Source organism: Mugil cephalus, chromosome 2, assembly GCF_022458985.1.
Source record: "Mugil cephalus isolate CIBA_MC_2020 chromosome 2, CIBA_Mcephalus_1.1, whole genome shotgun sequence".
NCBI lineage: Eukaryota > Metazoa > Chordata > Actinopteri > Mugiliformes > Mugilidae > Mugil > Mugil cephalus.
The window spans coordinates 11,026,737-11,042,763 of NC_061771.1; the positions used below are offsets into that span (position 1 = coordinate 11,026,737).

General features: G+C 39.1%; 2 protein-coding genes across 2 annotated transcripts; one reads left to right on the forward strand and one right to left on the reverse strand.

Annotated features, from left to right (window-relative positions):
* The first annotated feature begins 727 nt into the window (after positions 1-727).
* p2rx3b (purinergic receptor P2X, ligand-gated ion channel, 3b) lies at positions 728-9,804 on the forward strand. The gene is made up of 12 exons (XM_047579104.1): positions 728-1,158; positions 3,675-3,810; positions 3,897-3,968; positions 4,612-4,681; positions 4,881-4,974; positions 5,341-5,418; positions 5,500-5,641; positions 6,365-6,501; positions 7,593-7,686; positions 8,001-8,066; positions 8,258-8,335; positions 9,322-9,804. Exons 1-12 carry the CDS (start codon positions 1,037-1,039, stop codon positions 9,439-9,441), a joined length of 1,209 nt encoding a protein of 402 aa, XP_047435060.1. The 5' UTR covers positions 728-1,036; the 3' UTR covers positions 9,442-9,804.
* A 1,517-nt stretch (positions 9,805-11,321) lies between these two features.
* si:dkey-9i23.8 (galanin receptor type 1) lies at positions 11,322-15,823 on the reverse strand. The gene is made up of 8 exons (XM_047577352.1): positions 15,819-15,823; positions 14,844-14,964; positions 13,830-13,893; positions 13,554-13,679; positions 13,089-13,227; positions 12,849-13,013; positions 11,688-11,772; positions 11,322-11,570 (listed from the first exon to the last, which is right to left on the reverse strand). The coding sequence occupies exons 1-8, from the start codon at positions 15,821-15,823 to the stop codon at positions 11,358-11,360; spliced, it is 918 nt and encodes a 305-aa protein (XP_047433308.1). The 3' UTR covers positions 11,322-11,357.
* Positions 15,824-16,027: the final 204 nt, after the last annotated feature.

Here is a 16,027-nt window from a genome sequence, read left to right on the forward strand (position 1 = left end):
ACTAAGGAGGCTTGTGTCTCATCACCCATCATTTGCACAGTCAAGAAATGGTCAGATGAGGCTGAAGAAAGACTGTTTTTTTAGTCAACTGCGTGGGAGGTGTTTGCAGAAGCTCATGGAAAAGACGTTGACAGCATCGCAACCTGTGTTTGAGGCCTGAAGACAAGAAGATTATGGAGAGTTAGATGAGGAGGATGATCACATATGAAGTGTCCACAGAAGGAAGTTGGAGGACCATTTGTAACAGAAGTTGGTGCATTTGAGGTTACTCTTTAAGGGTTTAAATGTGCGGCAGAAGTGTTTTAAACCACTGATATACGCATAGTTATGCTCATACTTAAATACAGTGGTGAAATGATATTCTAATAGAACAGTCCTGCAGTAAATCCTCATTCATTATTGTTCTAATGTTCAGTCTATGTTGAAACAATGTCAGACATAAACCTTAGTTTGTGGTGCTGTTGTATTAAATTAAAAAAATAAAATAAAACTGTATTAAATAAAACAAAAAAGCATTTGTGTTACTTTGCTGACTCCATTAAAAAACGGTTGTCAGAATAACAGAAACATTTGGAAGTACAATACTATACAGTTAAATTTAATCCTACGGTTGGCCTTTTAGGAAGAGTTTAGAGAGACAGAGAGAGAGAGAGAGGGAGAGAGAGAAGCAGGACTTGACAAAGACAGAGAGACAACAGCTCATAAAGCTTGAAGTAACAGGAAGCGAGCATTAGCTGAAGACTGGAGTCACTGAGCAGCGAGGATATCAGAGCTTCCATGAAGAGTGTGACGAGACACATCTGTTGGATATCTTGGCTACTGCTCCATGTTGGACCTGCTACATCAATGTTCTTTCTTTTTAATGGGCAAAATAATAATGGCAGTGTCAGCAATATTTGCCGTTCTCAGTCTTTAATTGCTTGAGGCATTTGGAATTCAATAATAGACATTACGCCTATATATATATATATTCTTTCTGTATTTAATACAACAGGACGTACACTAACTATCTGGATCACACACACATACTTCTGGGATGTGGTCTTGTTTTAAAAACTTCTTCACTTATGAAACCACGAAGTCAGTGGTCGTGAAGAGCTGGACCATCGGCATCATCAATCGCGTCGTCCAACTCCTCATCATCGCTTACTTCGTTGGGTGAGTGTGTGTTCAGGCTTATAGAAGACTTACATTTATACACACTACAGGTCAAAAGTTTGGAAGCAGCTTCAAGCTTCTGTTCTCAACGCCTTTCTTAAAAAACAGCATGAGTTCTATGTATTCTGGGATGTATTTACTACATGGTCACACTTTGCTTTTATTGATATGCACCATTTTCCTCATTTTACCTGTATCTGTACAAAAATGATACCACACCATTGCTGAATAAATGTCAGTAATAGAAAAGAAGGGCTTAGTTTTAGGGTCGAGTCACAACTTCGGTGCAAAAGTTAAAAAAAAAATCACTGGTTGCATTATTCCCTTTAACTCTTTGGCTTTTGAGAGTCTGCATACAAATGTCCCTTGAGGAACGAATGCCTGTGGCCTGTAGTGTATGTATACATTTATGTTTAATTCATAATAACAACACAATAATTATAATTGTTTGTGTAGTATTATATGACTGGGAATTAAATATTATGTGACAAAGTTCTTAAATGCAGTCTGCACCCTTATGATTATGTCCATTTAAATTAGATTACGCTGCCTGTCATAGTAGTTATCATGTTACTCGAAGCACAGGAAGAGGAGTAAGCAGCCATCTCCGACTCCGACTAATTTATTCATTAATCCTAAATTTAAACAAAGCTTAAACCCATTTGAAAATCTTACTCTTTGTCTCTCAGAAAAAAAAAACACAAACGAACCTAGAAAAACAAACACCATTTGTTGTTGTGTATCACACGCCTCCTCCTCTCTGAGTTCTTTAGTGCTAAGTACAGATATAGTGACTTTAGTGGTTGGCTTTAACATCCACGTAGATGTGATCTAACTGCCTCAGTTTTAATCCCACCCTGGATCTCGTCTAGAAAAAAGCATAGAAACAGTTTTTCATCATAACCTTTTTTGTCTCACAATTTCCTGATTCCCTCTCAGCCTACAATAATGGATTACACAGCAGTTGGAAAGAAATTTCATTACAGCAAATGATGATACAGTGGTGCTGTAACTAAATATGAAGAGATAATTCCTTTATTATTTACTTCAGCGTCAAGTGCCAATGTAATGGAAGACAGCAACCTAAAAGCTTGCTGATTATTTTGTTTATAGCGCTGCAGCTTCTCTGAGTCTCTTGACTCAGTGTCTTGACTGCGTCTTGGGCATCAGAGGAGGATAGCTCCCTGGTTTAAGTCACAAATGCACAGTTTAAAGCATGAAAGAAAATAATCATAATCTAGAAAAACTTAAAAAAGATAAAGAAAAAAGGCCTTGGCAATGCTAGTAATACATGTTCGTTTTGCTTAGGCAGATAACAGTAAGTGGTGTCGGTTTTAAAGTCACGGTCAGTTGAGGCTGGTGGTACTTGGTGATATAGCCTGATAGGCCCCTAGATCATAGGTCTTCAACTGTGTGTCCGTGACCCCTAGGGGTCCGTGGAGTTACTGCAGACGGGGTCACAAAATCTTTGGTTGATTAGACATTTTTCATATATTTTTTAATTTTCACCCACAAATTTAAATTTCTTTAAATACACATTAACGTGAATCCAACATAGTTTAGTAAAGGGATAAGGGACAGCTTAATACTGAATGCAAAACTGATAATAATAATGTATATTTATAAATAGCACTACTGTACAGGGTCCCTACTGAATCTCTCCATCAGTTTGGGGGTCCTTGGCCTGAAAAACATTGAAGATCCCTGAACTAGATGACTTGAGACCTGTGGCTGTATGAGTGTGTGGTAGAACCTGCTCCTTAACTGAGGGGGTGTTGGTGGTGGCAAACAGCTTCTCTTTCATCCTCTACACCATTTAGGCCAACCGGCAAAGCAGAAAAAAGGCAAATAGATCCAAAGACAAGGTGAACACAGCGACACAGTGTAACGTCTGGAATGGTAGTTGGCCCCCAACAACTACATGTTGAAATGTCCCATTGCCGACACACAGGCAACAGAGGAAGGCTGAAATAAGCAGCACAACACACAAAACGACCTACTGATAGAGGCGGTATTTGAACTCACTGTGCAACGTGATAATTCATAGCGTGACATGAAGTGGGGGGTCGGCCACAGTTGAGTGGATGATGTCACAGCTCCAACAGTGGAACGTGTTCAAAACACGGGGGCTGAAAACTCTGAGGGGTGATAGTGTGGCCTCAGCCCGACGACCAGCAGTTCAATATCAGGAGCACAGGTCACTGAATTTACCATTTGGATTTAACAAATGTAGCCCCCCACCTACCTTTTTGTTGCACTGTTTCTTTCTGGCTGCTCAAATTAGTGAAAAGCCACAGAACAGTCTGGTATCCTGTTGTTCAGTCAGGATATCACGTTGTCGGTCAGTGACCATACATTTTCCATAACAACAGATGGAAGATGCTGGCTTCCAGTATCTCCATGTCTTCTCTAAATTAACAGGATGTTAAGTATATAAGGCTTTGTCTACTGAGACAATGTTTTAGAGTTGTTGTCCTGGAGCTAGACAAGCCTAACATTTGATTTTTGTGTTTTAGGTGGGTGTTTCTCTATGAGAAGGCATACCAGGTGAGGGACACAGCGATTGAATCCTCAGTTATGACCAAGGTCAAAGGTTTTGGAATCTACAATAACAAGGTCATGGACGTTGCAGACTACGTCACACCTACACAGGTACTGGTGGATGAGTGGTTGGGTGACTGATAGTACCATGTATGCAATGATGACGATGCGCTACACACAGTATGTGTTTTCTGCAGGGAGCTTCTGTGTTTTGCATCATCACTAAATTGATCACTACAGAGAACCAAGTCCAAGGATACTGTCCTGAGGTCAGAGACTTTCATTACCACTGCTATGAAATGACGTTATGAGTGCATCATTTGGTTTTGTCACCTTTTTTGCTTTGTGAGTCCACCTTTACCATTACAGAGTGAAATTGATGTGGTCATGTGAACACTCACCAGGGCTGACATATAACAGAGTCATACAGCCACATACAAAGATCTCTTCATTCTGGTTGTGCTTTGATTTGACATGTAGGTAGGGGACATCATTAGGCCTTTGGGCTTATTTAAATCTGAGTTGGTAATTATTTGGCCTCTTTTTGACAGTATGATGAAAATGTTCTGTTTTTTAATGCATCAAGTAGCCTGTGAATATGAGTATTTGAAAAATATTTTTTTATGTTGGCTTGACAGTAACTTTTGTCTCTGAAGTTTCTAAACTGTGGCTACACTCCACTACATTCACCAGCGTATTCCTAACTTTGGGTTTATAAAAGATTTTTCACTTCACTGCATTTGAGGAGAAAACTGAGAATAATAAAGAAAAAACAAAAACCAAAACAAAAAAAAAATTGTGTCTGCTGTGATGAGCAACTTCTTTCTAATTACAGAGGGACATTTGATCTAATGTTTACAATAACTATTATGTAGATTTAATATTGTGTGGGTGTGTTTGTATGCCACTCAGAGTGAGAAGAAGTATAACTGTGTCCACGACGATAATTGCACAAAACACCTCAACAGACTTGGAAGTTATGGTGAGAAATTAATTTTGTTTCTTTAAAAAATATATATTATACAATTTATATGTAATATTGAAAAGAAGAGCACACAGGTATACTGTATGTGTTCATTTTTTTTTTAATTTGAGCAGACATCACATTATTTTTAATGATTATTAGGATTATTATGCTATTTGCTTGTAATTTTGATCACTGGTTTTCTTTTCTTGCTCAGGAATTCTTACGGGGAAATGTGTTCCTTTCAATTCCACTCTCAAGATGTGTGAGATTAAAGGGTGGTGTCCGGCCGAGATCGACACCATAGAAACGTAAGATGATACACATTTCTATGTCTGGGATGGTGCGCGCTTTAGAGATTCACTTACTACTACATTTACAGTTCATTTTTGGTTTCATAACCATGTCAGGATTCGGTCTCTGCTCCACTACAGTACATTAGACAAATAAAGTGATAATATATCTTAGGTTCACAATTATGTTCACAATTCAGCACAGTTTTATAACAAGCTATTATGTGCACTAATGGCACTAGTACTCATGAAAATAGCACAATTTAAGTACAATAATCAACAACGTTTTTACACTTAAATGGAGCGTATTTTACTTTACCTGGCAAGAAACCTCAACACCCATTCATACTTTCCTCTTCCTGTGTGTTCCTCTGTCCTCCTCAGTACACCAATGTTGGAAGTGGAAAATTTCACCATCTTCATCAAGAACAGCATTCGCTTCCCAACTTTCAACTACACTAAGTACTAACTCACCTTTAATGTTGAATATGAATACAGAATGACTGTCGGTGATGTCTAACATGTTGACATGTATGTCTGCAGAGGGAACTTCCTCCCCACAATCACCAACGATTACATCAAAAAGTGTAACTTTGACATGGTCAACAACACCTACTGTCCTATATTCAGGGTGGGAGATGTTGTCCGCTATGCACAGCAAGACTTCGGCAACCTGGCAAAAAAGGTAGAGATGCAATCTTTGTGAGAAACTGTGCCTGTGTCATGTCTTTGTAATACAGCCCATACTCTGTTTTTGTTGTACTCATACATCACTGACTGGGTCAAACTGAACTTTGTAGGTACGAAGAAAGAAAATGAGATGAGGGAAAACAAATTAGTAAAACCATGGGAACACTGCAACACGCTGAAATCCAGAACTGTGTAACTAAAGAGGTGTTAGCAGCCGTATTCTTTTGAGGAATTGTGTAGTTAAAGAACAAAAACGTGCATCAAGTTTAATAATCTCTCTTTAGTCTAAAACATCTTGTTTCCACAGCCTTGTTTTGAATTTATGTCGATGAGGCATAACATTATGACCACCATCTCTATTATTTTGTTAAGTACTTGATTTCCTGTCTGTTGTGTTTCCTCGTGTGTGTTGATTGCTTATTGGTCTCACCTGTGTTGATTGTCCTCATGCGGTTCACCTGTGTCTTGTCAGCCCTGAGCCCTCTTGTGAATATATCGCCCTGCCTTTTCCTTTCTATCTGTGTCTGGTTCTGTAATTGTCTCTTGTATGATTGTTGTCTTAATGTCCCTGTCTGTGTTGTGTACCAAATTAGCAGCTCATTTACAAATGAAACAAAAATAAAGGACCAAATTGATTTGTGACCATAAAATCATGTTATTAAAGTTTTATTTTTTAACACACTCATCCATCTGCCTCTCTTTCTGATAACTCTGTCAGGGAGGAGTGATTGGGATAAAAATTGGTTGGAACTGCGATCTTGACAAGTCCGACGACCACTGTAATCCCTCCTACTCATTCACCAGACTGGATGCCATGTCACAGAAGAACGCTGTCTCACCTGGCTACAATTTCAGGTACATACTTAGCTACTCTGGTATGTTTTATCTACAGAAGCATTTGACAGAGTTCTTATGGTCTCTGCTCATCGTATACCTTTGTTCAGCCTAACGCCACTGTTTAGCTAGTTTGAGGCTTTTTGACTTGACATCTAATGGAAACATTTTACATGTGTGTCTGTGAGTTTTATGACTGTCATTTTTCATATGTGTAAGAGTGTGTCATGTGTGTATGTGTAAAGTTTTCAGCTAAGTATGTGGATGAGTTTGGTTTCTTATGTGTGTATATGTCCCTGTACACTATATACAGTGCCACTTAAAATTATTTTGCACCCATCAAAATTTTCTACATTCCCTCCCACTTGCAGTTTGACAAACACTAAGTAGACAAGCCTGAAGGCTACTGGGAAAAATGTTTTGTGGACAGATGAAACCAAAGTAGAATTGTTGAAAGAACTGTTGTCCAAAACTTCACCCCGTCTTTGAAAAATGTGAGAGGTAATGTCTGGGTTGCCGTCACTGATGGACTAATAAATTCTGAGCCATACCAATGATTTCTAAAAGGAAATGTCAGGACATCTGTCAGTGAGATGAATCTTAAGAGAAACTGAAACCTGCAGCAAAACATCAATCCCAAACATACAAGCTGTTATACAAAAGAAGGGTTAAAGAAGAACGAAATGAATGTTTTACAGCGGCCCAGTCAAATTCTTGACTTTAACCCACTATAAATGTTGAGGAAAGACCTGAAGCAAACAGTTCATGTGTGGAAACTCGCCAACATATGAAATCAGAAGTGGTGATGTACCGAGGAATGGACTAAAATCCACCCCAGCTGCTGCAATCAGCAGTTACCAGAAGCATTTAGCTGCTGTTGTTACAGCACAAGAGGGTCACACCAGACATTGATAACAAGGGTTCACTCACTATAATAGTTCTGGTTCATTTGTTTGATTGGGTTCTCTTTGTCTACTTTCAAGACTTGGGTAAAAGCCCACCGATGTTTTGACTTATATTTTTTGTGAAGAAGTACTTCTTAATTGTACTTGAAGTCCAAAACTATGCCTGTTCTTCAGTATATGAACTGTGTGATTTGTCCGTCTGTATAGGTTTGCAAAATATTATAAAATGGAGAATGGGACAGACTACCGTACTCTGGTCAAAGCCTATGCCATTAGGTTTGATGTTCTGGTCAATGGAAATGTGAGTATAAGCTGTGTGCTGTTATGTGTGCTTGCAAATCTAAAGATTACGTGTGACGATGGAGAGATATTAAAATAGAAGTAGTTTGTGAGGTTAAAGTGTTCAAAGCAGGAAAAATGGGCGAAGACAAGGAACTAAAGACTTCTGCAAACTACGCACACTCTCCTTCACCTTCACATATAGCGTTGGACCCTTTTAGTTGGATATAATGTGTCCTACCACTCAACAAAAATGCTTAGAAACTGCTTGAGGAATATGAAAAGAAGTTCATAAGTTGACTTGAACTAAATATGGATTACTGTTCTTCCTGTTAGGCAGGAAAGTTCAACATGATTCCAACACTTATTAACATGGTGGCAGCATTCACCTCCGTGGGAGTGGTGAGTTTTTCTTGTGTACTTCACTGACAAAAGGGGCAAAAAAAGTTTTCTTTCTCCATTTAAAATTAACACTGAGTGGTATTGTTGATGATTTTTGAGGACATTTTCTGCTTTTGGGGGTGCTTAATCATGCAACTTCTTTTTAACCAAGTGCTTGATAAACAAAGAATATCATTTGGTTCTTTTTGTAGGGCACAGTGTTGTGTGACATCATACTGCTGAATTTCCTGAAGGGTGCGGAGCAGTACAAAGCCAAGAAATTTGAAGAGGTAAAACAAGTGCATCTCAGAATAATTAATCACAACATATCATTACATTTGATTTTATTGGTTTAATGTAAGTATGTAAGGTTTAAATTAAAATGTTAATTTAATAAACTATATTGGCCAGCCTGATGGTCTGACTCCACTAGAACACGTCCAGCCATAAAAGTAAGGCATGTGAAGGCAGCTGCAGGACAAGCTGAAGGAGCTGACAGAGATACAGAGGCACATGGTTGTGTTCTACTGCTCCTCTTTGTGATGTGTTGTGACTTGAGGTGACCCTTGATGAAGTCCGTTATGGGAACGCCATAACTTAGACTCTATAGCAATAATATCCATGCTGTCGGTGACATTCTTATAAAAAATTCCTATAGCATTATTATTTCCCTTTAGACGGAGTGAAACTAGCGTCTTCTCTTACCGCTGGAAAAAATTATGCATTCAGTTCACAGCTCCCAAAAATATGAACGCTGCACAACGTGTACAACGCTGATCATCAACAACTAGCCGGTATCATCTAAGCTTTCATCACATAACATTTGATTTTTAAAAATCAATCTGAAGCCCTGCAGCTATTATAGTCAACATAGTCAAACAGGGATCTCTCTGACAGACAGGGTTCAAACCAGTCCAATGTGGTGCCTTTAATCCTGATCACACTTACAAGTGTCTGAAATGTCATGTTGTGATGAATAGTGTCAAACGCAGTGCTGAGATGTAACACGTCAAGTACAGTGACAAGTCTGTTGTCTGAAGCAATGAGGACATCACTACTAACTATAACCAGTACTGTTCTTTAGGGATCATATAGTTTTACTCCCTGTTTCATGACTACTTCTGCCACCTTGTGGCCATTTAAGACAATATTCCTCTTGTCCAGAACTTTCTGTGCCTTTGATTTATGGGTAATAAAGAAATACTTAAACCTAATCTGTACTAATGTTTGTTCCATTACAAAATGCCCCCTCTCTCTCTGTTTTCATTCACTGTAGGTGTCCGACAGCCCTTTGGAATCCCACAGCAACGGGTTGTATCGCTCTCAGCTGTCACTCAGACAAACCGTCATGAGGTCCAGCGACTCTGGGGCATTTTCTATTGAACATTACACATAATTGACCAGAGTAACAAGGATAGTTTAACATTTTAGGTTCTGTAGTTTTGACTCATTCGGACCTCTCTTCATTCCATAGGCAGCCCCATGTTTAAATGTGAACACGATACAAAATAAGTAACAGCATGAGTGCCTTTGCATGGTGACATTTAGCAGCGCAGGGTTTTCTGAGCTTGTCTTTGCAAACACTAACAGCTCCTTTGAAGTTTCTAATCCAATATATTTATTCAAAGTAAGCGAGATGTACAGTAAGAGTGTGTGGATACAATATATTTGTGCATGACATAAACTATTTCAAAAATCAATCTTTGAAATATATCATATCAATATATCAATAATAAAATTTGTGTATTCTCTCCTGCTCTCTTTGTGTTACCTTTGTCAGAAATGTCTTTCCTTTCCTACCCCGTTACCCTCTTCATTTTACCAGATGTGCGAATCCTTCATTGTGAGATTCAGTCAGTTTCTCATGTATTACAAACGATGTGGTTTATAAAAAAACTTTAATAACTGATTTGTCTTTCAGTCCAAATATATTTTTAGTACCAAATTCTGTATCTTATTTTACCATTATATTTTGTGATGTACACTACTACCACAAAATGGATTTTCACTGGAATGATACCGTAACTATCTGAACTCCCTGGTTATTTCAGGCCTTGCTGCTGCATGCTGGAGAAAATGTGAATACTATATTTGTGCACTGAAGATTGTACCAATGAAAAAAGAAGAATTTAAAAACATCTTCAACATCAAATTCCTTTGTTGATCATACACCTGGGCTCTAGTTCAGAAGGCAGGCTTAAACTCACAATAATCCTAAACACTGGATTGACTAAACCTATGTTAGAAAACTGTGGTTCCAGGACAGCTGATGAGAATTAGTTCACTCAGTTCTGAAAATGTTGTACGCCCTCAACAAATGTGCTCCACGTTTTGTCACCTCTTTGTGCCTTCTAATGTCAATCCTGTAGCCATCAACCAGCTGTTCAGTAATGCTGAGCCTGATTAAGATCCTTTATTCCTGTTGTTGTCTACAATGTTTTGGTAACGGGCCGTTTGAAAAAGCAACCAGGGAAATTATAAGCGTGCTGTTAATACTGCAGGTCTTAAAAGTAGAGTTAGTGTACCTGAATTACAGCTGGCAGCACATCTGGGAACATGTAAATGTTTTTGACAGTAATGTTACATCTTTGACCTTTGATTTTCACGCGGTATTACAGATTCAATGTCATTTTTGAATTTATTTTAGGGGCCTTCCTGTGTGTGAGTAATAAGACTCTGCTTTAGTTAAATCTTGTATGTTTATTCTGATCATATTAATATTCTGATTGGTTTTGTTTTATTTCTACCACTAATGTTTAGGGTCCTCTGCAAACGATGGGCCGTGTATATGATGTATTGTATATGATGGAGTAAATGTATAATATCTGGGTTCACACATTAATGTCAGCATACCGTGAGAAGATAAGTGAAAATGTTATTTTATTTCGTGGTCTGTAGGAGGCATGAATCCTGATGTAAGGATTAGTGTAACCCTCTATTATCCTCAAATATTACTAACACATTTTACCCTAAAAAAAAATGATTTACATAAACTTGTTGACCAAGTTTGTTTGTTTGTTGTTGTTGTTTGTTTATAGTTTGTTGACTACATAAATAACCCCTTGCTACCAGTGAGTTGAGCTTCCCTCTACTTTTTTTTTCAATGATGAACATTGATTGGGGTCAAATTGACCCCAAAGATAATAGGAGGGGTAATACCTGGAAGGCACTTTCTCTTTTTGAATTCACTTTATTCCACAAATCACTAACAATTAATTACAACTTCATTCTCTGACATGTCAAACAGAGAGTCTTCAAGTCTTTTTCCATGTCTTAGTAAGTTGTGTAATAGTTGTGGTTTCCCTTTGAAATTTAAATGTGGATCACTTTAGTGATACCGATGAGAACAGGCTCCGACTCTGGTTTTCTTTTGGTCCACAGCAGAGCCAGGCCCGCCTCCCGGAAATTCCGATGGGAGCAGTAGATGAGAGGGTTCAGACCACAGTCCAAATATGACATCACTGATGACAGAGTCCTTAACCAATCAGGCGCCGGTGACAGGTCCAATCTACCCAGCAGGATCAGCTGAGTGATAAATGGAGAGAACAGAACAGTCAGTGTGTGTCATCTTTGACATAAAAAAACAAAATGTGTTCATGCAGATGCAGTGTAGAGTTTGTGTTTTGTTTGCACAGTATGTACCTCGGACACAAAAAACGGAGTGTAGCAGACCATGTATGAAGCCACCAACAGAGGAGACACTTCAGACAGATCAGACTCCTCATCACTGAGGTAGAAACAAAATGGAGAGAAGTAGTAACATTTAAACTAATAATAAGGAATAGTAATGTGTGCACACAAAAATAACGCTTCAATGGAAAAAAATCTCTCACAAACTCTACAAGCTTTTTTTGGATATACTATGACCTGAATAACTGAGAACGTTCACAGACATCCTGGAGTTGAAGCGTGCTAGCAGTGGCCCTGCCTCTAACAACTGTTGGCTTTGAACTGAACCCCTCCCATGTCCAAAAACTGTATAATTGTCCATTTTGTAATCCTTAGTCAAGCTAAAATAATAAAGTAAATAATAAAGTAAAATCTGTACAAATAGAAACAAAATTGAAAACTTCTGTCGCTGTTAAATCCACAGAATGAAAATAAAACAGCTACCACATCAAATATCAGGCAACCTAATGGCATAAAAACAATATACAATAATGAAATCAGGTCCCGATGCACGACTGTGACACCGCACCAGAAATAGACGGGTCCATTCCCACCATGAAGCTCGAGTCAAGATTCAAGATTGAAATTGCTGGTGCCTGGAGCTCAGTCGACTTCGTAAAAGCAAAATCTGGGTGACTACACCTTTGTAATTGGGGCTTGGCTACTTTTCACTGTAACTGTCTGGTTCAAACAAATGAATGTCGCCAACCTCCACTGTGTTAAACTCCAAGTCAATCAATGCACTCTATTGATTGGTCATTTTAATTATAGTTATAATTGTACTATTAATCAGATTTACAGATTACCATTTTAGAATATTAAATGGCAAAACTGGACTTAAGACTGGATTTGGTATTTGGTTATTGGTCCCTGTAGCCGGGTGAAGTTCCATAACATGCATTCAACTAAATAAATTAGTCATGGGTTATCCTTCTACCTTATTTTCATTTCATTAACCAACTAATATAGACCACAGAGGTTAATAATAGACTCAATCTGACTCGAATCCATGGCTTTACACAGTTCAGTATGGGGACACATGGGGACCAGTCACTATGGGATCAGCACAATGTCTGACCAGTTTCTAATACTTGTAATTATTTTTTGTCAGATGCAACAGGTCCGTTGGCTTACTTTTTGCAGCTGGAACAGTAGCCAGTGGCACTTAGTACGCAGCAACCCAAGATGAGGAGGAAGGGGAGGAAGATGCAGAGGGAGAAAGCACAGAGAATGTAGACCAGCATGTCTGAGTAGCTGCTCTCCCAGAAGACGGCGCATAGCATCTCTGCAGGGTCGTACCTGGAAGCAAAAGAAGATGAGATGGAGATGAACAGAGTGGGCCGTGAATCAGCTGGAAGCTTTATATGGACATACCTGATCCAGGCATAGATCACAGGGATGCTCCCGAACACTGACCCTGTCACCCAAGAAGCCATGCATCCAATCACCATGACAACAAAGGGAGCATTTCCTGTGGTGGCCATACCAATCTGCCGCTGCACACAGAGGATAGCTGGAAAGAGATAATGAAAGCATCAAACTGGCTGCTGGCGGCATTTAGGAAATTATGACAGCTACCACAATGGAACTGATACTGAATTATTGTCATGATGACAACTATTAATGTTAGCAGAAAAAGCAATCAAGTGACTCAGATTGATTCAGTTGTATTTTACACCAATGAATTTTGTAGTCGTAATTAGTCGTTTACATAGTCCCAGAATACATGATGCAACCCATGTTGAGTCCAGTCTCCCCCAATGAACTCGATGGGGCACTAGAGCTCACTTTTTCACAATGGTAGTACAATTATTGATTAGTTAAAGAGCTGCATAGTACCTATGCTCCCGATAGATGAGGTGATGAACGCAAACTTCAGCAGGCTGACGACCTCACACCATGGTGAACTCTGACCTCCCGTTAGGATGGCCAGCATGGACCCAGAGATGATGAGGACGGAGCAGCCTGGACAATATAGTGGTTCATGGTCAGAAAGGTTGACTTCACTGGCTCAGAATACATCACTGAGGTGAAAGTGTTATCGGATGGTGCAGATTAAGAGGCAGTCAGATTATTCAAGACAGTAACCGTCATTAGTGTTGGTGTAAATTGTACCTAAGTCTGACAAGGTGAGACTGACGAAAGGCAGCCAGTAACGACAGCAGAACTGACCCCTGCACTGAAAATGAAAGACACAACAAGAGGTGAGAAAACACAAGTCATGTAACAAAAAGTTAATCCCCTGAAAACTGCATTTTAAATAATTGATTCGACAAAAACACGAGTAGATGCAGAATTATTCTGTGGACAAAGTAAGTTCACCCTTGGCATCAGGATCCAAGCAGAAATAACCTCTTGACAAATTGTTGACTACTGACTCAGTCAGGTTTATAGATGTCTTTGCTCTCACACAGTTTTTCTCTCGCAATACCTCAACTTTCTTATCCTTAAGCCATTTAGCTTTAGGAGTCATTGCCCGTTTTTCAGACCCATTTAGCTTCCTGGCTGATGTCTTGAGATGTCACTTGAATATATCCACATAATCTTCCGTCCTCTTGATACCATCTACTTTCTGAAGTGCCCTCATTAGACCCTCCTGCAGTAGGCCATGCCCAACACATGATGCTGACACCCCCGTGCTTTACAGCTGGGATCATCATTCCAAAAAAATACGTTTTTTGTCGGCATATGCAGCTCCAAACCATATAGAGTAGACTGGCTTTTTTTATGAAGGTTGTGAAGTTTCTTCTTCCTTGTCAGCAGCCGTTCAGGTAATGTTATGGTTGTTTGTGTTTCTGTGTTAGCCCTCTTAGGATTGTGTAAATGTGCAAAGTTTGGAAATAAATCTAGTGTCAACTCTTCCATTATGAACAGACTCTTTACTGCAATAATTTAGAGATCAGTTTAAATCCCCTGACATACCAGGGTACCCTTTCCTCTGGTTTGGAACAAGTCCATTTACTTCTTTTGTTTTTAATTACTGTATGTGCTGAATGAGTGATAACCAAAAACCAAAGTAATTTAAACCTTCCCGGTCTGCACTTACTCACAGACATCACTATATATAAAAAAGAAAAGACAGAAATAGAAATATTTTACATCAATATAAAGAAAAAAAACGAACCTTACCATGACCTTGACAATCAGAACAAGACAGTTTCCAACAACTCCCATGGTCATCTCCAGTCCCAACACAGCCACCAGAAGCCACTTCTCCAGCTCAGACCACGTACGTTCAATGAGCACAGTCCTATTAACGGAATCACTCACTGGAAGAAAAGGATAGAGCCTGGTTTATATATACCATCTTCAATCGTAGGATCAGTGATGGTGATAACAATGTCACACGGCCGTGGCTCTGAGGCAACAGAACTTATTCATTTAATTATCAATTACTATAATAGATCTGTCATTAAATGCTTCACTCTCGTACGACGATATTCATCACAACACACTTCTGATGTGATACGTGCACACAGTTTAAATAGATTTGTTACCTGGATACTTCAATAAAATGCAGTCTATAGCGTTTTTATAACGGATACTGTCAGACTAAGCCACAGCAACATCTAGAGTGGAAGAGAGTAAACTCTCTCTCACTCTGAGAGATTTAAAATATTTCAACCCCATTTACCCCCACTTATACATAAATAACATAATAACATAGTTAAATATCACTCTGTAATGGAGAAAAGGTTGTACTTACTTTCACGTTGAGCCCTCAGTCCTTCAACCCTGTTACTGGGTGGTTTGCGGTAGAGACCTCAGAAGAAAGTGTCATCAAACCATTTTCAATTAAAATTCACATGCCCCATTTAACTAATGGAGAATTACTCTAACACACATTGTGTGTGTGCCTGTTATGCGGCTCAGACTAACTACTGGGTACTCAACATAACCATGTATAGTAGATGCGTGGCAATAATTCTTCATGTATTCCTATCAAAGTTATTATAGATAAAACTGTAAAGTTTCGGCGGAGAAAAGTTTAACATTGGTGCTGTCGGCCTTTTGAGGACACGGACCGTACACGAACAGGTGACAGGGTACGTCAGGCAGGCCAGAACATGAGAGTGCAAGCAGAGGCAAAATCCAGCGTCATACCCCATGAGGACGCTTTCTAGTTACGTGGCTGGACACGTCCCAGGAGAGATGTTGTGGCATCAGTGGCTCTGTTTCGGGGTATTTCTGATGAAGAGATTTGCTTGGTCACGTCACGTCTCTGTGAAGTAACACCTTAGGGATATGACACTGACTTGTTGTCTGACAGACTGACTGGCTGACAGAGAAAAAACAGTAAACAGTTAAGAAAC